This window comes from Colletotrichum siamense (assembly GCF_013390195.1).
Source record: "Colletotrichum siamense strain Cg363 chromosome Unknown KSG_Cg363_contig04, whole genome shotgun sequence".
Taxonomy (NCBI): Eukaryota; Fungi; Ascomycota; class Sordariomycetes; order Glomerellales; family Glomerellaceae; genus Colletotrichum; species Colletotrichum siamense.
The window spans coordinates 6,417,799-6,441,321 of record NW_023501017.1 but is presented as its reverse complement, the minus strand read 5'-3'; the positions used below and the strand labels follow the sequence as shown (position 1 = coordinate 6,441,321).

General features: G+C 49.2%; 9 protein-coding genes across 9 annotated transcripts; 4 read left to right on the top strand and 5 right to left on the bottom strand.

Moving 5' to 3' along the window:
• Positions 1-341: 341 nt before the first annotated feature.
• On the top strand, positions 342-2,068 carry CGCS363_v007671 (putative transporter; the record flags this gene model as incomplete). The annotated part of the gene is made up of 5 exons (XM_036639520.1): positions 342-602; positions 660-979; positions 1,040-1,752; positions 1,805-2,013; positions 2,066-2,068. The coding sequence occupies 5 exons, from the start codon at positions 342-344 to the stop codon at positions 2,066-2,068; spliced, it is 1,506 nt and encodes a 501-aa protein (XP_036495868.1).
• A 3,020-nt stretch (positions 2,069-5,088) lies between these two features.
• On the bottom strand, positions 5,089-7,042 carry stcW-1 (putative sterigmatocystin biosynthesis monooxygenase stcW; the record flags this gene model as incomplete). The annotated part of the gene is made up of 3 exons (XM_036639519.1): positions 5,089-5,675; positions 5,727-6,585; positions 6,638-7,042. The coding sequence occupies 3 exons, from the start codon at positions 7,040-7,042 to the stop codon at positions 5,089-5,091; spliced, it is 1,851 nt and encodes a 616-aa protein (XP_036495867.1).
• Positions 7,043-7,736: 694 nt separating this feature from the next.
• On the top strand, positions 7,737-8,752 carry adhA-2 (5'-hydroxyaverantin dehydrogenase; the record flags this gene model as incomplete). The annotated part of the gene is made up of 2 exons (XM_036639518.1): positions 7,737-8,520; positions 8,574-8,752. The coding sequence occupies 2 exons, from the start codon at positions 7,737-7,739 to the stop codon at positions 8,750-8,752; spliced, it is 963 nt and encodes a 320-aa protein (XP_036496679.1).
• A 463-nt stretch (positions 8,753-9,215) lies between these two features.
• Positions 9,216-10,509, bottom strand: COLGALT1-1 (Procollagen galactosyltransferase 1; the record flags this gene model as incomplete). The annotated part of the gene is made up of 2 exons (XM_036639517.1): positions 9,216-9,935; positions 9,994-10,509. 2 exons carry the CDS (start codon positions 10,507-10,509, stop codon positions 9,216-9,218), a joined length of 1,236 nt encoding a protein of 411 aa, XP_036496680.1.
• Positions 10,510-12,624: 2,115 nt separating this feature from the next.
• CGCS363_v007667 (uncharacterized protein) lies at positions 12,625-12,792 on the top strand (the record flags this gene model as incomplete). Its single annotated transcript, XM_036639516.1, has 1 exon — positions 12,625-12,792. The coding sequence occupies one exon, from the start codon at positions 12,625-12,627 to the stop codon at positions 12,790-12,792; it is 168 nt and encodes a 55-aa protein (XP_036496681.1).
• A 257-nt stretch (positions 12,793-13,049) lies between these two features.
• On the bottom strand, positions 13,050-14,798 carry mfs1-4 (MFS glucose transporter mfs1; the record flags this gene model as incomplete). The annotated part of the gene is made up of 5 exons (XM_036639515.1): positions 13,050-13,253; positions 13,312-13,792; positions 13,851-14,342; positions 14,402-14,593; positions 14,650-14,798. 5 exons carry the CDS (start codon positions 14,796-14,798, stop codon positions 13,050-13,052), a joined length of 1,518 nt encoding a protein of 505 aa, XP_036496682.1.
• Positions 14,799-16,622: 1,824 nt separating this feature from the next.
• Positions 16,623-18,504, top strand: abfC (putative alpha-L-arabinofuranosidase C; the record flags this gene model as incomplete). The annotated part of the gene is made up of 6 exons (XM_036639514.1): positions 16,623-16,729; positions 16,801-16,995; positions 17,109-17,236; positions 17,307-17,395; positions 17,448-17,911; positions 17,964-18,504. 6 exons carry the CDS (start codon positions 16,623-16,625, stop codon positions 18,502-18,504), a joined length of 1,524 nt encoding a protein of 507 aa, XP_036496683.1.
• A 601-nt stretch (positions 18,505-19,105) lies between these two features.
• Positions 19,106-20,777, bottom strand: mns1B-2 (putative mannosyl-oligosaccharide alpha-1,2-mannosidase 1B; the record flags this gene model as incomplete). The annotated part of the gene is made up of 2 exons (XM_036639513.1): positions 19,106-19,114; positions 19,194-20,777. 2 exons carry the CDS (start codon positions 20,775-20,777, stop codon positions 19,106-19,108), a joined length of 1,593 nt encoding a protein of 530 aa, XP_036496684.1.
• Positions 20,778-21,331: 554 nt separating this feature from the next.
• Positions 21,332-22,206, bottom strand: tropE-5 (Short-chain dehydrogenase/reductase tropE; the record flags this gene model as incomplete). The annotated part of the gene is made up of 2 exons (XM_036639512.1): positions 21,332-21,858; positions 21,921-22,206. 2 exons carry the CDS (start codon positions 22,204-22,206, stop codon positions 21,332-21,334), a joined length of 813 nt encoding a protein of 270 aa, XP_036496685.1.
• Between the last annotated feature and the right edge of the window lie 1,317 nt (positions 22,207-23,523).

Genomic DNA, 23,523 nt, shown 5'->3' with positions numbered 1-23,523 from the left:
CAAATGGTGCAGATGCCAGCTCCGCTCTGATCGTTTTCTCCTTTAGGACTGCCGCAACACTACGTTTTCACGAAGTACCAGACGAATTTCGACTCTTTGAGCCTAGGTGCCCCGGACCCATTCCACCAGGGAATGCCTCCCTGTGCCTGCATGCGTTCGACCTTCCCAATTGACCGGTTCAATCTCCCGACCCATCCTGCTCATAGAGAAAACTTGGGTAGCTCGGCTTTCCTACACAAAACAAAGATACTGGAAAGATGTGACTTCCTTTTACTCTGCCTTTTTCCTGCTCCAGATTTCTAATTTGTCTTGCTCTAGCTAGTTTCCAACCTGCATCAACCATGTCCGACACTACCAAATCTGCTGAAAATGTCGAGCAAGTGGAGCGGCCTGAGGTTGCTACAGGCCCGAAGCCAATTGCTGCAGTCGATACGCTTCACCACGACGAAGCGATGAAAATTCTCGACAGATACACAGGCGGCCGTGGTTGGGCGGAAACAGAGGAATCCAAGCTGCGTCATAAAGTAGACTGGAAACTTATGCCTGTCCTTTGTCTGACGTACGGTTTACAATATTACGACAAAGCAATGCTTTCCCAAGCGGTAAGTTTATATCCACTTCGAAGCAGTTTCCCAGTTAGCTAATACCGTTCTTTTCAGGCTCTGTTTGGGCTTAGAACCGATTTGGACCTCACTGTTAGCGATAGATACTCATGGTCCGCTTCTATTTTCTACCTCGGTTTCATTGCTGGCGCCTATCCTGCTATGATCTTAGCACAGAAGTTTCCCGTGGAAAAGGTCGCATCAGTCATAGTCACTCTTTGGGGCTTGTGCCTCATCTTGACTACATCATGCTCAGACTACCGTGGCTTGTACGTTCAGCGATTTTGCCTTGGTTTGCTGGAATCCGGGATCTCCCCTATGTTCATGTTGATCGTCGGGAGCTTTTACAAGAAGAATGAACAGGCAATGCGCATGGGGTAAGCAAACTACGGAACTGCAGGCAATATTCATCTTTGGGTAACTAATCTAGTGAGTAGCATTTGGTACAGTTGCACTGGATACGTTTCTATCTTCTCTCCTCTTATTAACTATGGATTCGGCAAGCTTAACGGAGGCGTCTCTTCTTGGAGATATATGTTTTACTTTGCTGGCTCCCTGACTATTGCCTGGGGTCTTCTTCTCTACTTCCTCCTGCCTGCCGACCCCATTAGAGCTAAAGGCTTTAACGAAAGAGAGCGTTACATACTTGTTGCCCGCCTCAGGAGTAACAACTCTGGTGTGAGAAACACCCACTACAAGATGGATCAAGTTGGGGAGCTCGCGCTAGATATGAAGTTCTGGCTTGTATTTGCGGTGGCATTTCTTTGCATGATTGCAAATGGTCCTATATCGACTTTTGTCCCTATCATCATCAACGGCTTCGGATTCAGTACTCTTAATTCGCTCCTGCTTACGATGCCTGCAGGTGCATATGGAGGTACGGTGCAACTGGTCATGCCATACGTTGCATATAAATTCAAGAATTGTCGGACGTGGGTTATCTTTGGGGCACAACTAGGGACCACATTGGCGGCCATTCTACTCTGGCTTCTACCCAGATCAGCCAAGGGTGGTTTGCTGTTTGCTGCATATATATTGCCGTCTGTTGGAGGTGGCTATGCGGTGCTCATGGGTCTTCAAATTGCAAATACAGCTGGCTACACCAAGCGATCCATTGCTTCATCTGGTTTGTATATTGGGTACTGTCTAGGTAAGAGTGCTGTTGTAACTTAATTTAGCTGTATTGCTCATGTCAGTCACAGGTAACTTCGTTGGTCCACTCGTCTTCCGGAAGCAAGATGCACCGGAGTATGCTTTCGGTTTCATTGTGGTTGTCATCACGTCCCTGGCCGCAGGTATTCTTTGTCTGGTTTATCGCTTCCATTGTGTGTGGCAGAACAATCGGCGGGACCGGGGTGGCACGATGGAGGGATTCGATCACGCCTATGACGATGATCTGACAGACATCAAGGTTGGTAAAGCTCCTCTCTGCGGGTGTCGGGTGTTGTATACTCACCGGAAAGTAGAATCCACAGTTCCGGTATATTCTCTGAAGTAAGTCAGAAGGATTAGCAGGCTCAACACAGATTATGTCTATAATCATAAGATGCATGCGGCTTCTAGAGTATGCAACTTTGAACTGAGCAACCTTACTTATGGTTCATGATCTGGCTCCTAGCTTGCAGAGTTAATAGACTGAGATTAATGTTAAATATGCGCTGTGCATTAGTTATAAGAGCATAATTATACTTTATCAAAGTTTGCAAACCGTATTCAGAAACAAGACGCTCCGTCCTTCTAACAACCGCCAATGCCCAGATCATCACTTTGCTCCTATAAGCACTACAAAGGCATTGCTATTGCGCGATTGCCATTGCGCGAGTTAGTTTGTGTGTTGCCTGCAAGGCTTCTTAGTGCAGCATTCCACCCGTCCCTACCGAAATCCCCAGTATCCGGCAAAACATACCTCCCACCCCGCCTCACACATATGGCGCACATACGTGCCCAGATTTATCTACCCCGCATTTCCTTGTTCTTGGCCTACATCCTTTCCTCCCCTCCCATTTGCAACGCAACCGCATTCCGCCTTCCTACCATCATACCTCTCATTTCCAATATCATTCTAACTCCCTTAATAACGCTGAAGAGCACAAAGTTCTGAACTGCGTTTTTGCCTTGCGAGAAATCATCTTCACTGCCGGGAATTTTCCTATTAATCATCTGAAGGATGCCGGATATGGTTAGCGATTGGCTCCCTTTTGATGCGACGCAACCAAAGCGACGACGTGCTGAGCTGGTTTGCATTATCTGCCACGAGAAAAAGGTCAAATGTGACCTCCAGGTCAGTATGCATCACCCTAAGACCCGGGAAGCCCATTTTGATATATAGGTGCAGGCTAGAACATCGGAGGGGCACCAGAGCTGCACGAATTGTAATATTTCTGAAAAGGACTGCCACTTACGGCCATCTAAACGCACGAAACGACTACGTTCGAGACTGAGAAACAAACACGGACCGACACCTCCTGCCGCGTCAGCATCTGGGGACGAGGGGATCACTTCAAATGCACATGCGATCATGGACAACATTCAAGTATCATCGGCAGACTTCGATGAAATCATCCCTCCCACCCCGTCGATCCCCACTGAGCCTCACGGTCATTCTCAACATTCAGATCATCATCTTCCTGAGCCATCCCCGCGTAGACACTCAGCATCCCATGTAAGGTCCCATAGTGGACTCGCTGTGCTATCACCAACGCAGAGGTCTCCCAGCAGTGATACTCGAACGGAAGGGTTAGCAGAGAGTCATACTGGTGACATTGACACCGGATTTCTTCAGGTGTATGCCCCTGAGAACCAATCCAATGCTCAAAAGCAGGCTCTCGAGGCATGTCTCGAACAGAGGTATAACTTCTCTAGCGCGCACGAGCAAGATCTACAAGAAAGCTTCGCAGAAACGTATTGGGAATACTGCTACTCGTGGTGTCCGGTTCTTGATCCTGAAACCCTCGCTAGCGATATTGCTCGCTCTCCACTACTTGCAAACGCTCTCGCAACTGCCTCCAGCAATATTCAACCTCCTCTTGTCCCTCACGAGGGGCCTACCGAGTATTATAAAAAGGCGAGGACTATTTTCTATGAGGACGAGGAGTCGGACGGCTTAACGACGCTGATGGGTTTATCACTCTTCTACTGGTTTGCCCCAAAGCCACCGAGTACAGTGCACCGACACTCATCCTGGTGGTGGACCTCCGTCATTATTCGTCATGCACAGCAAATGAACCTTCATCGAGAGCCGGCGTCTGAACATATTCCGGGCAGCAATCTAAAGCTAGGGCTTCGCCGGAGGATATGGTGGACTGCTTTTGTCAGTTTCTCCCAACTGCTCGCAAGCTGAAATAACTTGCTAACAAGTGATCACTCAGGCAAGGGAACGACTGACCGCCCTCTGCCAAAGCAAGCCGGCAATCATAGATCCAGATGACTGTAATATCGGAGAGCCATTGCTGTCCGATTTCCCCAGCGACCCTATTCATCAGCGAAAAGGAGAAATATTTATTCACTGGGTTCGCTTGTGTGTCATAATTGGCAAGGTCGCAAAAGCTCTGTCTCGGTCATCAATTCCGACAGCAACTACTGCAACCCCAGATCAACACAGACAGGAACTTGTTGATTGGGTGAACTCTCTACCGCCGTACCTACGACTACCTATCGGATCGACTCACACCCACAAGTTTGACAGAGACGTACATCAACTTTACTTGCCCTATCTGACAACAGTCATTGTTCTCCATCTCAAACGTTCAGCCAATACCTTGCCCGAAGCACTGCCGCCGGCTATCCTGGCGGCATCGTGTATTGCCAGAATACTTCGAGACATCCTATCTCGAGGCAACACGCGTTTCTTAATGGCAATCACTTGTTGGTACTGCGGGACAGCCTTCATACCGTTGTTACAAGCCTGCCGTGTCAGAAATTTAGCTCAAGATGCAAACGATTGTCTTGATATTCTTGAGCGTGCAGCAGATCAGCTCCAGCTCATGTGGGGCTCTGCAAATGTGATTAGACAAGGGTTCGAAAGATTGAGAAGCATGGCAAATACACCAGCCAGGGCTGGTGAGACCTTGGACCCCCCTTCAGCTACCGAACACTCTAGAACCTACGCAGATAGGTTGTCTAGAGATGAAAACGACATTTTTGACTGGACGGCTTTGTTCCCGTTCGCCACAAGAGACACAGGTGGGATCGCCGACTGTCTATTGACCGGCAAAGAGCATGGGACTGCCGTAGGGGTATGCTCCTCGCCTGATGTTTTCATGTTTCACGAGACATTGGCCAATCAGTTTGGGGATCTTTTTGAATCTTTCATGGATTACCGCTTGGATTTCATGGTTCCGGGGTGAGACCCGGGCCATCAAGATGCGCCGTGCAGTACAAATCGAATACATTATCGATATCCACGCGCGAAACCTATCATTCAGCTCATAAATCTAGGAAAACAATAAATGCAATGGACTGAAATCGGCTCAATTTTATAAATCCTTCATGAGGTGCAAGCGTCAGGGACTTTGTCCGCCTTCTCCACATACCATGATAGATCGTTCTTGGGATCCATTTCCCACGCCGTGAAACCATTACCCATGAATCTAAATGGATTTGATGTGCGATAGCAAATGTTGAAGTCTTCGGCTCGAATGCCATTCAACATCCGGTTGAAGAGGTGTGCGCTCCCTCCAAACAGTGCCGTGACTCGTCCATCGACGCGGTTCCTTTTGTACCAACTTTTGCATCCACCACTCCAAACAAGAGTTTTATGGATCTGATCGCTGTACCTGATGAAGGCGTCCACAACTTCCTGCTTTGGCTCGACATACTTTATATCCTCAGTTGCCATTTTCTTGATCCACTTGATAAAGTAATCTCCAGTCCAGTTGAGAGACTCGACCAAGGAACCATGGCCGCCAAGACAATTGGGTCCCATCATCATGAAGTAGTTGGGATAGTCGGGGATAGCTACCGATATATACGAATCAGGGTCATCAGCCCATCTCGTAGCTAAGTCCACCTTCTTCTTTCCAACAATCGGATACCTTGGGCGATGAGAAACGTCAAACCCAGTGGCACAGACGACTAAACAATTTGTAAGCAACTTCTATAAATCGAAGGAAGGGAGACACTTACTGACGTCGCACTCGTAGAGCTTGCCGTCAGCGGTATGGACACCCTTCTTGGAAATATTGGTAATAGGGCTGTTGGTAACATTGCAGTTGGGCTGTAAGAAAGACTCCAAGTAGCCGGGCCCAGGAGTGATTCGACGGCATCCCAACTCCCATTTTGGAATGAGCATATTGCATAGCTTGGAATCATGACCGAGCTTCTCGGCCATTTGGGCAGCTGCCAATTTCATTCCCTCCTCGTTATTTTTGCCCTTCATGAAGATGTGGAATGACTTGTTCGTCCTTGAGATAATGCCTTTCCTGTGTTGAAGATGATAGTCGGGGTCCTGAAACATCTCTCTCTCAGCGTCTGTATACTTTGGGTTTGGGTCAGGATCGTCCCGACCGAGATGCTTTGATGGAGGAGCGCGGTAGTAAACCCAAGCCTGACCACGAATGAAGTTCACGACATCGGTTCCAGGTAGCTTCTGCATCTGCGGAACGATCTGGATTCCAGATGACCCATTGCCAATCACGGCAACTTTCCTGTTGGAATAGTCGTAGTTATGATCCCAAAGGGCAGAGTGTGTGATGTGGCCTTCAAAATCTCTCAGGCCAGGGATGTCTGGCCATGATTCATGCACCAAGACGCCTTGCGCAGAAATGAGAACATGGCAGTGCTCTTCGCGCTGTTTCCCTTCATGCTCTACAGTAACCTTCCACTGGCCTTTGGCTTCCTGCCATTGAGCGCCGATAACCCGCGTATTCAGCTGCAGGTCACGGTCAAGGTTCCATTTTCTCACAGTGCTCTTGATATATTCAAGGATTTCAGGCCCACTGGCGTAGAACCGACTCCAGTTCGGGTTGGGGTCAAAGGGAAATGCCTGCACGGATGTTAACAATATCGTAATTAGGGGGTAAAATGCCATGCCTCACGTAGATGTGGGCCGGAACGTCACATTGAACGCCGGGATAGTTGTTGATAAACCAGGTTCCTCCGACCTCACTATGGGCCTCGAAAATAGTATGTTCGACAATGTCTCGCATTTCCGGAAATCTGTGCTGAAACTTGTGGGCCATGAGAAGCCCCGAAAATCCAGCACCGATAGTGAAGACTTTCATCTTGTGCGGAGTGTAGGCGAACTTAGAATCAAGATTGAATGGGTCCTCTGAGATGCCACTTAACTCGCTCATAGCAGCGCTTGGGAATACAGCGCCGTCATTGAGAATCTCTGGAAGCTCTGCGGATGGCATACGCGCAACGCCATCATTGATATGCGGCGTTGTGACAAGCCCTGGGCTGACCGCGGCTGTTACAGGTGCCTGGACAGAGGCAGTCATGATGGGACAGGTTGACGTGAAAGTGTGTAAGTATCCGGAATGCGGATTTTAAGCAGAGAATATCCCTGGGTAGAAAGCTGATTTGCGAAGCCAGAGACTCAGTAAAATCAACTTGGGCTAATTGTTGTCTTTATGCTGATGAGGCAATGATGAAACTTTTGAGATAGAACAGCGAAGAAAATCGCCCTTCAGCCCCACAATACACCAATACGTGCTGTAGCGTTTTATGACATGGCATTATTTCATTCAATCATCGCCTGTGGGGGAGGCCTGGCTGTCGTCAAGAAAAGGAAAACGAGTTCAGTTGGCTGGACATTTTAGGGTTACCGGCATTGCAACCCAATCTGAAATTTTGCTGAACCTGTGCACCAACTACCGCAGTAGTCTACCTGCAGACTTTGAATATCATGATCGGTTATCCCAAAATGGAATCCCAGCTCAAAGCCGGCTTCGGGCGGGGACAGCTCGGCTAACCCCGCTTACCTCCTATGATCCCGGGAAGAGTTGGCCCGAAGCTCACCAATGTGATGACGAGGCCGTATACAGAAATGCCCGCATCACCAGGACTACTAATTCGATCCCGCTGTGATACAAGTAATAGTCGTTGATCGACTCGCGTGGAGTGGAAGCTCTCGGTAGTAATCAACCTCAGGATCTCTTATCTTACATTTCAACGGAATATTCAGCCACAACAATGCCTCTGCCACGATATACATACACCGGCCCCACCGACCACACTATCATCCCTGACCGTACCAGTGTCAAGGGTAAATCAGTCATCATCACCGGCGGTGCGAACGGCATGGGAGAGGCGTGCGTGCGTGCGTTTGTTGCAGCTGGTGCATTTGTTACATTTGGTGATGTAAACTTGAGGGGCGAGGTTATTGAAAAAGAGTTGAACGCTAATGCCGAGTGTTCTGCTTTTGTGAAGTGCGACATCAGGGACTGGGACCAGCAAAAGCAATTGTTTGAAACGGCAAAGAGCCGAAGCCCTGAAAGGAGCATAGACATTGTGATCGCTAATGCTGGGATCAGCCGGAGTTCTGGCGACAGTCTTTGGAACCTAGAAGATCCCAACGAACAGCCAACGAAGCCAGATCTCAACATCGTAAATGTCAATCTCATGGGGTCTTTGTACACGTGGAAGCTTGCAGTTCACTACTTCAGAATGCAGCCAGATACCGAGGAGCGGGACAGATGTTTCATCATCACGGGCAGCATGGTGGGCTGGATAGATTCTCCTGGTAATTGGGAGTACACAGCAACAAAGTACGGGCTTCATGGCTTTATGAGAACCGTGAGACGCTCCAGCTGGGAACAAGGCATCAGAATCACCTACGTTGCCCCCTGCTGGATCAGAAGCGCGATTCGGACTGTCGACTATGAAAAGTGGTTGATCGATCACGGCGTCGAATTTGGCGAACAGGAAGACGTTGCAAACTGCATGATGAGAGTTGCCTGCGACAAAACCATCAACGGTAAGTGTAATTGGTCATTTGAAGGTTTCCATCTCAGCTTCTAATAGCAGTAGGGCGTTCTTTAATGATAACTCCTCGATCAATTGCGAAAGAGGGTTACATGGACATCGACCGGGATGACTACAAGGATGTTCCCGAGGACAGCTATCTGAAAAGACTTCAAGAGTCTCAGCTGATCATCATTGAAGACCAGTGGAGAGATAATTACAACGTGAGAATCTACAAAGATTAAGGATTGACATGCCACAATCGAAAATCCAAATTTGAACTCTCTATTGGAAGCAAAACCGACCGTTACATAACATTCTTAGATGTTATGTTCAAAAATATACACAGCTACGTTTTTTCCCAAGGCTGTTCTTCAGGAGACGTGCTAGCGCTTTACGTAAAGTTATAGAGCCTACTACATGGTTAATATTGGACGTAACGCTACAGTCATCAACGGGTGTTGCATCACGCTACTCTAAGTCTTCAATAAGCGCGTGGGTTGAGGTTATCATAACATTATCACCAGCAGTTATTTCTTACCCTTAGTCCACTTTTAAATTATCGATCCTCACATACATGAGTTTCCTCAAAAGTGACTAGCACCTTGATTTAGAAAAGAACCAAAGAAATATGCGTTCATGACATGCGTGTCAAACGTCTTCATCTTTAGAATATCGAACCCAAGTCTTTTATTTCCACACGGACCTCTAGTCATCTTCATGACCTATTAACACACCCCAGGCGCTCTTGATCGCTGGATCTTTCAAACCTTTACTTTCCCCTTTCAATAGCCAGATATCATGATTCTTATGAGCATCTTCCCAGCCACTGCGATCTTTATCCTTGTGCTCTACTCTAATATCACTGCCCATAGCTCCCCACATGCCCAACTTGTCACGATAGCGCCATTGGACGACTGGTGGAGGCCAAATGCTATACGCTCGTAGCTGATCACTCTTGATCATGTCGTTCATAATCACGTCGACCGGAAGGTTGAGGTCAAATCCACTTCGCAGCAAAAGTTTGGCGGCACCTCGAGCACTCACAGCATACGCGCCGGTACAAGCCATGCCACCAGCTCTGCGCAACATGCGACGGCCACCTTTGACACCCACTCCATGCCACTCTCCATGCTCTCCACTTGTGTATGGATCGTCGTATTTGACCTTCTCTGATTTCCACTGATCGCCGTCAGCGCAGTGGCCGAAGGTAATCAAATCCCACATGTTGCTGTGCCACGGATCTACCTGAGCCTGTTCCTCGGAGCTTCGCGTCGGGTTAAGGCCAAGCAGCCCAGTTCCATTCAAAAGACCTGGCAAATGGGATGCTGCGAGGCGCATGACGTCTTTGATATGGATGTCCCAGGTGACGTCGTCTTCCATGATCAAGACAGTCTCCACGTCTGTGTGCAGCAGACCTCTCCATACCTAGCAAATCACATGTCAGCAGGTATGGCATGAGTTTCATACGGCCAGGGGTTCGCACATTTGCGTGAGATCGCCAACATCCCTTTTCGCCAGCCGATAAAGCCTGGCCAGGTTCAATATCGGGGATACTGCTGGGCGGTAGTCCAACTTCTCCTAGTCGACTCCCGTTGACCCCTTCAACGATCTGGATGTCAATATTCGATAGGAAACTTTGGACAGTGGCGGCATCGGCTTTGTCTTGTCGAATTGGTAGACTGATCATCTTGATGGAGCCAAAGCCCAGAGTGCGGTTGGCTGCAGCGCTCACGGCGAGGACAATCGGCGGCTGCGATCCTGTTTTGGCAGCGGAGACGAGAATAATAACAAATAAAGTTGCAAGACCTGCTAGAAATAAGCGCCGGTTGCTGAATAAACGGGTGGGAATATGTTCTCTCATAGTCTTGAAAATGTTGCGGTCGAGGAAGGCCGGTCTTTGGGATTCGTAGACAGGTCTGAGAGATGACTGTGACGCCGAAGACAAACGAGGAGGATCTTCAGACTCCTTTGAACCGGCCCACGGGCTTGCTCGAGACATTTTCGATTCGGTAGACTCGATTTTTACGTTTTCGGCTCGAGACTGTTGATGGGGTCAGTTCATGAGATGTGAGGGACGTTGCCAGGGTGCCTACTGTTCGTGTCAATGTGACCGGATAAAAAAGAGGAAACACAATCGAAAAATCAGAAAGTAGAGGAATTTGCGTCTCAAGGCTTTCAGGACACCAGGACGACGTCTTGTCCCACGTAATCAAACTATGTAACTAGCAAAGCCTGCCTTCCTATTTGCTAATAACGCGGAAGACCATGACAGGCCAAAAGGGAGGGTGCATGAGAGGCGTTGGGCATGTACTACATCTGTCAGGATAATTGGATCAGCTTCTCGGGATTACAGGCCAGTTACCCCTTGAGGATTGTGTGCCCGACATGTCCCCCAGCCTCAGCTGCAAAGACCTTCAATTTGCCCTAGGCCTGCATCGCCTCGTACCATGCGACGAAGCTGCTGTGGTTAGGTACGAGAAGGAGCCAGCGGCTAGAACATTGCGTTCTGGACCCTTCGCAGGGGCAGTCTTTTGATATGTCACGCGTGGGTTTCGACAAGTTCAGGCTGTGGGTGAAGCTTATCTTCGAATCTAAGCTGCGTGGATCCGCCCTATGTGATCGGGCAACGGCTGTGGATACGACGACAGGGGTTGAGGTTACTGCAAAGTCTTCCGATTTGGTAGCTCTCGGAATTGAGCCGAATGCGGCTGCCTGCAGCACTGCCACAGAGGCCTTGTCTGGAACATTATCGGTAAAAGGCTGGGTAGAGAAAATCAAAAGCCTTGTCATTGCCACAGCATCCAGGCGAAGACCTCACATACAGTCGTGGGGCCGATCACGTTACGGATACATGCCGCGTTTACAGTGATTGGTCGCAGCTGCCATATAAGTAGACACGGAGAAATGTACGATTTCTTTCATGGGACTGGAGCCAAGAGTGTGGTGCACAGCGGACAAGGTGACTATATGATGGATGTCCAGAATGCAGCTACACGCATAAAAGATCAATCGTTAAGGTCTCTTGCTTTCTCCCATGTTGCAAATCCACCGGACTGTTCTGTCAGTGCAACGCAAATCGGGTGCGCCAGCACACATGCGAATTGACTATGTTTATTGTCATGTCAGCATCCTCCACGAAGGACACGAGACCATGCAACTTTTGACAACAGATGTTCAAGTACTCCGTAACCCTAGAACCACTAAAAGGACCACGTGGGCCGCAGAGATTACCAAAAGTTCCCCAACACGAGCTCCGCCATCCGAGGATGGTCAAGAACGACTGTGCTTATCCGCCGAGCGCGCGCCAGCTGAAGGGCTTAATTTCCAGACGCCATTCACGGTGAATTGCTGTGGACTGGTAACTCTTTAAGCATTTTTCACGGATAGAGTATTTTGCATGATGCGCTAGACACATGGGACAGGAAATCATGAAGACTACTAAAATGAAAAGCAGCTCCTAACGCTGCAGGCGCGCATCATTACATGCATATCAATAATCGCAAGACCATCGTGCTGAATGGAAGATTTGACTGCGAGCCTCGGCGTGGCCACCCGAAGTGCCGGGTTGCCGGCCCACCTTGGCGCCGCGCCGAGCGCCGGTCGGAGCGGCGCCGTGGAAAGTTCAGCCACGCGTCATTCAAAGGGCCAAGTGCCACGATGAAGTCATCATGGAGCAAAGCCTTTTCAAGCTGACGCGTTGCCGCACCAATTTTTGGCCATCCCAACGACACGTATAAGACGGACTGCAACGAGACAGTCTCGCTAGCGTAGATTTGATAGTGCGACAAGTAGTGTAAGTTTCTTCGTCACCTCAGTTCACCTTGCGGTGCAATCAAGAAGACGTTTCTGCCGAACCTTTTCGTTTGTTTGTTCCGACGATCCTTTTTCGTGTTGTCTGTCTCACGGTAGGAGATCACCAAGGTGTGAGAACCAGCCTGCCTCTGAAAATTTAAAGCCTTGGGCAGTGCAATGGTAAGATTCTGTTGAAAATGCATTTTACGAAGATCACGTCTGACGTCAAGTCGCAGGCATATGGGCGCGGAAGACGACTCGCAACCGGTGCGATCATCGGCATAGCGATTGCGGGCTTCATCTTGGTTGCTTTTTGTGTGCTATGCTGCTATTGCTGCTGCTTCAGGAAGAAACGCCAACCGCACCAGCAAACTGTCGGCGGAAAGACCAGCATGTTCTCGCGACTCACACCTGGAAAGGGCCGCGGCGGCGGCCCGCAGATGATGGAGTCTGGACACGGACAAGGATACGGGCATGGGTATCACCATAACTTTGCGCAACCCCAACCCGCTTACAATTACCGATGATAAAGATTTTCAAGCCAATTTTGAGATGGCACTCCTGAGAGTTAGAGAACATCATCTGAACAGCATTGACAGGAGGGAAAGTCTCAACATTGGTCACGTAGGCTCATCAACGGCGATCGTAATCGAGTCGGCCAGGGAAATTGAGATGTATACTCAGATGAGTTACTTCATTTTACATTAGATACTACTCATATTCAAGCGATATGTGGCGTGAGTATGATTAAATATGCTCCGTTTCGTGGGCCTGCTTCTGCTCAACAGCTTCAACTCTGCGTTCGAGATCGTGAGTCTCGACGGTGCTGCGATCCATGGTAGGAACAAAGAGAGGAGCTTCCGTGAAAAGGTATCTCATCTCCTCCAAAGGACGTTTCGCGGTCTCAGGGAGAAAGCACCAGAAGAAAACAGCGTTCGTAAAATTGCATACCTGCGAATAGCAATGTCAGCTTTCCGTGTTTAAAGTAGAGGTTGGTTGTGTGGCTTACAATGAAGAGAATGTACCACCGCCAGCCGATGCCGCTCTTGTCGTCCAGCGCCACTGAGGTGGTCTGCCCAATAAGAGTGTTGAAAGCAAAGGAGGTCATGGTAGCGATCGAGACACCCTTGGAGCGAGTCTTCATGTCGAAGATCTCGGCAGGGATAATCCAAGAAAGGGGTCCACAAGTAGCACTGAAGCTGAAGTTGTACAGCCAGGTCATGGCAATGAATCCCCAGGCGGCACCTCCAGTAGCATGTTCAGAACCAGGGGGAAACTTGGCTAGTAGGATTGTGGCGATGATGAAGGTGATGCAATTGCCAAGATTACCGAAGATCAGAGGCCATCGGCGACCGGTCCTGTCGACAAGCATCATACAGAGGAATTGAGCGACGAGGGCAATGACAGATGATATGGCCTGGTAGCGGAGGGTCTCGTCACCGGCAATTCCAATCTTCTCGTAAATCGCGACCGAATAGTATTGGATGGCACTAGAGATCTGGTCAGCACTAAGCTTCAAGTGGCTGCTTAACTCGCGGAGAGACCTACCTAACACCAGTCATTTGAATCGATGCTTGAAGAGCGCAAGCTAGGAACAGGCGACGGAAGCAAGACTTGTCAGTAAACAGTTCCTTGTACGACTTGGCTGATCCCTCATGCTCAGTGGCAATGGACTCTTGAATCTGGTCAAACTCGGCGCGGACCCAGGCATCGTTTACATCACCATGAGCGTGCAGCTTGGCCAAAGTCTGGAGACCCTCGTCCACACGGCCGTGATCGATGAGCCAACGAGGTGACTCGGGGAAGAATAAGATCAGCAGGGCCAGAATACCACCAGGGATACATTGGATGCCAAGACTGACGCGCCATTGGTTGTTATCCGTGGGTGCAAACCCGATGTACGTCCCGTATGAGATCCAAGCAGCAGCCAGAGCACCAACTCCAAGCATGAACTGTTGCAAAGCTGTGACTCGTCCACGGATACTGGGGTGGCAAAGCTCGGCCTGGTAGAGGGGAATGATCATGGTCAAGAAACCGATACTGTGAAGAGAACGGTCAGCAGTTGAATCGCATACGCTTTAGTGGAATGTTGAACTCACCCGACACCAGCCAGAGCACGGCCAGCATAGAGATAACCGAGATTTTGGGCAGCGGCCTGGAAAGCACCGCCGAGAACGAAGATGGCACCACCGATGAGAATAGTCATCTTACGGCCGAGCTTATCACCGGCCGGACCGGCGCATCCGGCGCCGATGAAAGCTCCTCCGGTGAAACATGACACAACGGCACCACTTGGACAATGTCAGCTCAAGTCATTTGAGAGAGTGGCTGTCGGAATGTCGCATACATTTCCTTAGGGTCATCCCCGAATTTGGTCTTGAACGACTGCGAAGCAATTGCGGATGCAATAACACCTAAATCGTAACCGTAGTTGAGAGAACCGAGCGATGCGAAGACGCTCACGAGGAACTGATACCACTTGGGAGGGAGAGCCATAGTGGGCTGGGTGCTGCTGAGCAGAGAAGAGCAGTTTCTAATCGCTTGCCAATGCCCGCAAGGCTTGTCCACGAGATGTCAGATTGAAAGATTTCTGATCACAGCGGGGTACATTTGATGGTCACAACCGAACCGACTCATCAAACTGCAACGAAGCCTCGAGTTGAAGCCGGAGAAGGGATCGTCGCGTCTTTATAGGAAGTTCGAGTGACCGGATGGGAACATGGGGTATGAAGCCGTGGTTTGCTTAGCGCAAACAATGGACGGGCAGGCGAGTGAGGACCCCTGGCTTTATTCGCGTTTCCGCGTGCTGCAAACCCGTGGTGAGACCGCATCGGTGACGGTTGCCCCGGCCCTAGACCCCATGCCCCAGGTTGCGCTGGGATTTGGAGTCGCGCCAGTTTGCTGCTGTGTGGCGGCCGATTCTCCAATCCCCACACTTTTTGGGCACGCGGCACGCGGGGAAAGTTGCCAGGATGAGGTTGTGGTATGGGTGGAACGGGCCTGTTGTTCGGTTCATCAACACCGACGATGAACTCAGGTGCATCTTTTCAACCATCCGACAGATTGATGGAAAGCGACGGCCTCAGTTATTGCGATAAATCCTGGTTTTTTTCTCTTCTTTTTTTTTTATTGGAGTAGTATGAGGCCCGATGTTTTTATGCCGTCATGTTTGGGGGTTATGAAATTCTGTTGGTTCCAAGGTGTTCGCGAACGGGAAAGATCATCTCGCGCCATCATTACTCAGATCCACAGAGTTCACAGTTTCGTTCCTCATATTCGGACGTGCAGATACACTCTACACACAGGCTCGTAGGGGCTCTGCGAAGCATACGCGCAAAACTCATATGGCTCAATCACTTCGGCAAAAGCTGCTGTTTTGCTTCGCTCTATTGCGACAGGACTGTCTGCCCACAAAGATTGGAGGAGAATCAAGCTTCATTGATGTTAGCTTCATGCCGTATGCGCCCCAATCATCACCCTGCACTGGCCTGTCGAAACCCCACACTTGGCCTTCCCTCTCCAGCCTCCTCAATCGGCCCCCTCTCGACCGTTTCCGAGACAAGCCTCTTTCTGTTGATAGCTTAATTCCATCACCCTTGGCATTTGGCATCCCATGCTCATCCGCCAAGTTAGGACGCGCGCCTGAAACGGGTTGTGACCTGATCAAGTTTAGCAAATAACATTCGGCCGCAGTCATGGATCCCAGCGAGAAAGCGGAAGAGACAACATGGTTACTCTGGTGGAAGACAAGGATGCCGGCCACACACTTCATCGACAGACCAATCTATGTCTTTTGAAGCCCACCTCCCCACTTTGAGACCATGCACCCGCGTTGTTATCGACTTTCTCCGCATGGTATCGTCTATGATTCGTGCGCCTGTTCCATCACTTCCAATGTCTAGAGCCGCGCTCTCCTTTCCTCAACACTGGATCACTTTGCCGAGGATTCAATGTGGGTTGGGCCCACCCCGCTCACTCCAGGCCCGTCTTCAAGGAGCTCAGCGCGAACGTCGCTGGAATAGATCCGAGAACTGCGTGGTCTGACGGCTGATGCGCAATCCCTTCACTGCCGGCCCAATATCCTGCTCTGCTGCTTTTCTGCCGTTGGCTTCCGTGACCCTGTTGCTTCACCGCTTGCCCCCGCCCTGGCGACTTCATATTCGGCCTCGATCCGGAACCGTCAGGTAAACAGGCCACGTTCATTTCCACCACTCATCGGACGGCTACTCTTTTGTGCATAAAGTTCTCAGCTAGAGTGAGGAACATTGGTGCGCTCACAAAAGTACACGGTTCGGATCAAACACACCATTTGGCGCAATCATGGCTACCTTCACCAAGATCGCAGAGGATGACCGCCCTAGCATCTCTGTGAATCCCAACCACCCAATCGCGCGCATTGATGACAACACTTACGGCGGCTTCACAGAGTAAGCATGGCTACTGCGCCGCTCCCTCCCGCAAATCCGAACTTCAAGTTTTATTGATACATGCGCCACAGGCACATGGGACGCTGCATCTACGGTGGCATTTACGACCCCGGCAACCCACTCTCCGATGAGAATGGCTTCCGCAAGGATGTCATTGAAGCTGTGAAGGAGCTGAACTGCCCTGTCATGCGTTATCCCGGTGGCAACTTTTGCGCCACTTACCACTGGATTGATGGCGTTGGACCCAAAGAGAAACGTCCTAAGAGGTATGCGAAATCCCCTTTCCATAGAGTTCCCCCAGCCCCGGGATCTCAACACGGAAAGCATTGGATCGTAGAGAGTTGGTGTGCAACGGTGGCTAATGTTGAATTGACGTTAGGCCTGAGTTGGCTTGGATCGGCGTCGAGTCTAATGAGTTCGGAACGGACGAGTTCATGAAGTGGTGCGAGGTCGTTGGCGCAGAGCCCTACCTGGCTCTCAACTTTGGTACTGGCACGCTAGACGAGGGTACGTCAATATTCCACTTTGCGACTTTCGGTTTCGGTAATGGGTTGCTAAAAGCGAGTCAACTGTGCAGCGCTCGCGTGGCTTGAGTATTGCAACTCCGACAGGGACACATACTACGCCAACCTACGGCGTCAAAACGGCCGTGAAAAGCCTTACAATGTGAGTAAACCACATTAGTTATGCAAGAGCAGCACTCTTAATTAAATTCTAGGTTAAGTACTGGGCACTGGGCAATGAGATGTGGGGTCCCTGGCAGGTTGGCCAAATGACCAAGGAGGATTACGCCAAGCAGGCCTACCAATGGGCCAAAGCTATGAAGCTCCTCGATCCCTCGATCGAGCTGATTCTCTGTGGTGAAACTGGCTTCAGCAGCTGGGACACGTATGTCATCAAGGAGTGCATCACGTGGAGCATGCACGGCCTTGGCGGTAGCACTACTGCGTCGTTGATTGACATGCACAGTATTCACCTTTACACTGCTTCAAACGACCATCTCAAGAATGCTACTGCTCCACGAGCTGCGGAGCGCGCAATCGAAATCACAGGAGGCCTCATCGACTTGGCCCGTATTGAAAACAAAGTTCCCCCGACATGCAAGAGACAGAAGATCTGCTTCGATGAGTGGAACGTATGGGATCCTGTCCGAGCTCCGGGTGAAGAGGGCGGTGAGGAGTCGTAAGTCGGAGATCCCGTCGCGAATATGTGCCGTCATTAACACGGAATTCAGTTACACGCTGTCGGATGCCCTAGCTGTTGGTGTGTGGCTGAATGTGTTTGTGCGTCAAGCCAAGTACATTGGTATGGCCAACATCGCCCAGTCCGTCAACGTCATATCGCCGTTGATGACCACCAAAGAGGGTATCACCAAGCAAACCACGTGGTGGCCTCTGTTGCTCTTCAGCAAGTACATGAGAGGTCAAGTCATTGCGACCAATGTTCGGTCTCCAGAATATGAGGGACCCACTGAGCCCAACTGGATCAGAGGTGCTATCGAAACACCTTACCTGGACGTCAGTGCCACGATCGATGATAATGGCTACATCAATCTGGCAGTAGTCAATGTTCACGAGACCAAGAGTTTCATCACGGACTTAGACGGCATTACCTCCGGTGCTGAGGTCGATGTCTACACTGTTACTGGTGACAGCGTCACACTCGTCAACACAGGCGACAAAAACCCCGTTGGGATCGTTGAAGGCAAGTGGGACGGCAAGGGGGCGTATGAGTTTGTGAAGGCATCTGTTACTCTACTGAGATGGAAAGCTTAAGATAGGAACATGTTATAGATGTACATATCGGATTCAATATAGGGTCATCCGAGATCTCGCGTGTCGCGAGATCGTGTGCATTGGCTCCGAAAGGGAGCGGGCCAATTGTCAGGGCCGTTGTCAAGTAGACCTCTAGGACAATAGCGACACTCGTGACCTGATTCGGTTCATTATTCACAGCTTTTGATGCTGTCAAATCCTTTCCACCGCCTCCAAACGCTCGGCGTAGGTGGTGTGTGCATGTACTTTCTGTTCCAGATGTTTCTGTCTCCAGCAGCGGTCTCAATCTACTCTCAAATGATATTGGCGTAACAGAACAGAAGACTATCAGGTTTGCATGAAGCACATGTCGTCATGACCAGACGCGGGCGTACTGGTGATTTGGACAAAGGCGTACATTCTGACCGCAAGCCGTCTTCTTCCCTGCGGCCTGCCCGAAGCTCGCTCTGAGTCCACAGCGGTCTTGTAGCGACGTTTCATCTAAAAAAGGACCTACTCGCTTTCACTGGTTTCTGCCTTTTAAGCGGATGTGCCTCCGTGTTCAGCACAAAGTCATCTAGGCTTATGAGATCGGGCGGTGAAAATATGAGATAGAAATACTTCAGTGTTTCTGACAACCAAAAGCTCTGTCACGTTGAATAGTTAGCATACTTCGCAACTCAGCTTACTTTTTGAGACATCGAACTCACCTCCATCGAGTCTAATTTTTGTGTTTTGCCTTCCGCTGTTACGTCGGCGATGGCGGAGTTCGCAAACGGTGTCTCGGTAGCCTTTACAATGGATTGGAACATTGTCCAGGCAATCTCCTGATACTCGCGGTCGCCCGTCATTCTGTACAAAAGAAAGATGCTTTCGATTGCCTCCGGACGGAGGATATATCGAGGGTCACGGGCGTGAGAGAACCCCTTCCTCAAGTTCCCGTCTCCCTCGCGCTTCCAGCGTTCATCATCCCACGGACACTTGTTCAACGAGGGACATGTGACCATGCCAAAAATCTCGGGCATTAGTCCCGTGGGAAATGAGGAGTAGGCCCAGGCACACCCGCGCGCCAGTCTCTTGGCCAAGCCCACATGCTCCTTGATGCCGAACAACTTGCCACCCAGGCCAAACATACCGCCGACAAAACAGGACAAATGCTGGCTCTCGGGGTTTTGTCTCACACCGTTCTCGACAAAGGCCGTCCCGGGAAACAAAATATCTTCACCTCCCGGAAGCATTGGTCGAAATAGTAGGTGTTGTTGAGCAATTTTCATGGCGTCACGGTACATCTTTTCGTAGGCAGGATCAGTCCCGCCAAGCAAGGCATACATCTTGGGTATGTACTCATAGAGAGAGTCAGCGAGCGCGCCTAGGGTGAATTCGTTGTGGTTAACGACAGATTCGTCGCGAAAGTTGATCAAGGCCGGCCACATTCCGGGCAGTTGGCTCTCATGTTGTGTTCGTTCTAGAAAGAGCTTAACTCTTTCGATCGCATCGAAGTACTTCGGTTCGCCAGTCAGCTGAGAAAGCCTAGTGAACTCGAGAGACAGAGAACAAGGCGAGGCTGATGGATCGTTCGTGCCCGCGATAAGCTCCCCGCTCTTTGCTGCTTTGAAGTCTAACCAGAATGGAGGCATGCGATTAGGGGTGTCGAAGGCAGCATAAAGCATATCCCCTAGCTGGATGGCCTTGGCTAGCAGCACTGGTTCGCCGCTGAGGTCGTAGGCACTGAGAAGGCCACCAAGATGGCGAATAGTTGTCTCAAAGACGTTGACGGACGTTTCGACCGTGTTATCCCAATCAATCTTTGCGATGGACGCCAAGGCCAGCCCGAACTCATCGTGTAGATCCATTATCCATAAGGTATCGAGAGCGTCAACGAGAGTAGCTGCGTAGCCTCCAAAGGTGTTCTTGCCCTTGGCAGAGACGGGCGTAAGCTCGTCATACTCCCAGGCGTATTTCTTGTAGCTCTCCCAGCTCCTGACAAATGTTTCTCGAACTGCAGCTCGTCGTGAGTCGGACGTCGCATCGTTTGGTTGGCCGCGCTTCGCGCTGGGCGTGAATTGGACTCGTGGAAGTTCCTTCGGTGGTTCGGTCGGGAGGTGGTGCATCGATTCTGGAGCAATCGCATATTTGTGTTGATGGCTCGCCCAATCGTAGCTACTTTGCGCAATGGGAATGTTGCCATACTTTGGCCTCGGTCGGTGGTCGGAGGGTTGTAAAGTGTTGAAGAGCAGGAAGCCGAAGAGAATGGCGCCGATGATGATGGAGCGCCGCTGTCGTCGAGTAGCCATGTTGTCACATCGAGGATGGTGCCAGTGTTCGCTCAAAGCTTGCTGCAGTATGTAAGCTTAGGCTCCCTAATTAGACCAGTCCATAGCTTTAGAAACCAGCCCCATGGCCCTCGGCGCGGAGCTTGGGCCCAGCTTTCCCCCGTCCCATGGGGCTGTTTGTCTCAGGAGTCAGGAGTCAGGAGTCAGGAGTCGCGGGCTGTGACGTGGCGCCCAATAGCAAACAGACAGCTGGGCCATTTTGTGTAGGAACTGCAGCCAATAATGCTGGAGCTCCGTGTTCGAGGGTCTTCGTCCAAGGTGCAAATCAGGCGAGCGGAGAAAAAATCTCGGCCGGGGTGGTGCTGGAGTCAATGCTGCCGGCTTCCGCGCTACTTAAATACAGCCGGCCAGTCTCCAGCGTCTCAGAGAGTTAGCTGTAATAACTTAACAAGGGACACGCCAGATGATTCGGTCAAGCTCGTTTTCTTTAAGCCAGCCTCTTGTTGGTTCAAAAAGAAATATTTCGAGATTCTGTTTGCCCCAATTTTAAACCCTGAGCCTCTATTTTGGACAGTCTACCACGACTGTACGCCATCCTGTGTCACAATCTTGCCAACATCGCCATCTCTGTCACCTTCTATGACTTTCTTGATCAGCTCGCCGCCCTTCCTTGGTTCTCCAGCTCCCATTTTCTTGAGCAACTCGGGATTGCCCCCCAAGCCAGTAGCCAGGAATCCTGGCGAAATCCCCCAAACCTTGACGCCGTCCTGCTCGAAGAGGTAATGCCAACTCAACATCACCATGTTTAATGCAACCTTGCTTGAACGGTAGCCCATCGGCGTTGGGCCCTTCGGCCATCCCGCAGGAGTTGTTATCTTGCCCAAGTGCGGCATGAGACCATGGCTCGCGATGGCGGTGAGATTGGAAAGACCACTGGTGACAAAGAGGAGACGCGGGTCTGATGATTTCAGTAGCAAAGGTGCGAAAACGTGTGTAATGACGTGGGCACCCGAGGTGTTGACGTCGTACGCCTTGTTAAAGGACTCGCGGACAGCGGCGATGTCATTGGCGCGGGCGACGATGGTACTGTCGAATGAGGCCCCTGTAGTTGCAATGTCCATGTCAGCTCTCGCAAGGGTCCCGTAAGGTCGAATAAGTTCTCACCAGCATTGTTGACCAGTATATCAACAACTCCATGTTCATCGCTGATTTTCTGGAAAGCTTTTGAGATGGAGTCGTCGCTGGTGACCTCGATCTGCAGGGGCTGCAAAGAGCTCGGGGTAGCAGGGTATTCATCCTTGAGCCGAGCAATGGCTTCATCTCCCTTGTCCGGCGATCTTGATCCTAATATGATGTGATATGGCCTGCCAGACTCGAGAAGCTGCTTTACAGTCTCATATCCAATGCCGGTGTTGGCACCAGTAATGAGCACAATCCGCTTGGTGGACATCGTAGGTAGCTGAAGCAGATTGAGCGTTCCGCGAAGCGTCTTGATGATGTGACTATCATAAGAAATGTGAATAAATGACAATTCGATTGTTGCCGCCTCTTGTTTTTCTTCGTTCTTTGGATAGAATGAGTCCTATAAGAACCATTTTAAGCATGCACAAGTAAACAAGCAACCTAAGGCCCTGATCTGCCATATTCTCGTGTTTTTTAACCTCTTGAGGGCTCTACTTTAGAGGCGTAGATATGGCGTATATACTGCTGCTAAGTTAATATTAGCTAAAAGTATTAAAGTAACTATAAATAATAAATATCTTACTAACCCCTTATACTTAAATAAATATAGAATCACTAATATATAGCTCTAGCTACCTAAATTTACTGATTTTAATATTAAATACTTAGATCCTATATCTTCTAGGCGTACTTTTATATATTAGAGTAATCTATAAGATAGATTATGATTTTAAGTATTTTGATAATAATAAGAGCCCCCCTAATATACAGGAGATAGTACTTAATAAGATCTAAGTAGCTAAGTCTTCCCCTTTTAATTTAGAGGATAAGGGACCTCCTACTAATAAGCCTTTATCTCTACTAATACTTAGCTAATTTAGCCCTAATTAGTTAACTTAGTAAAGTTAGATAAGTAAAAAGATATATTAGACGCTAACCCTCTGTAATAAGTTCTTACGCCTCACTCTTAAGTACTAATAAAGTAGTATTATTATAAAGATAGTGATACTAAAGAGGCTAATAAATACTATTCTACTTATTTTAGTAGTAGAGTTTCTAAGAGACCCCTTCTCTATTAAAGCTCTTGCTAGTAAGTATAAAGCTACTTATACCTTATTTAAGAAGGTTAAGGCGTTAATAAGACTCTTTAGCGTTAAGTATAATAATAAATTAAGTAAAATCTTAATAACCTAAAAGTACTAATATAACTAGTATACTATATATTTAGGCTACTAATAAGTAGAGTAGTATAATCTGCTTAATATAGAGATACTTCTAGAGTTAATCTAGCTATTAAAGTTAATAACTAGTAAGAATATTATAGAGGTAAAAGATATACTCCCTTACTAACTTACTATATATAAAGAGGTAGGTAGGCCTATAAGCTAGTTAATAGGAGTATTAATAACTAAGATAGCAGCATACTTACCCCTCTTATAAGCTACTATAGTATTAGATATAATACTACTTATTACTATATAAATACTTATTATAATATTAAATAATTATAGCTGTAAGTAGATAAGTTAATAATAAGATCTAGATAAGATTAAGGTAGTAGATAGTAATATTAATATCTAGCTGA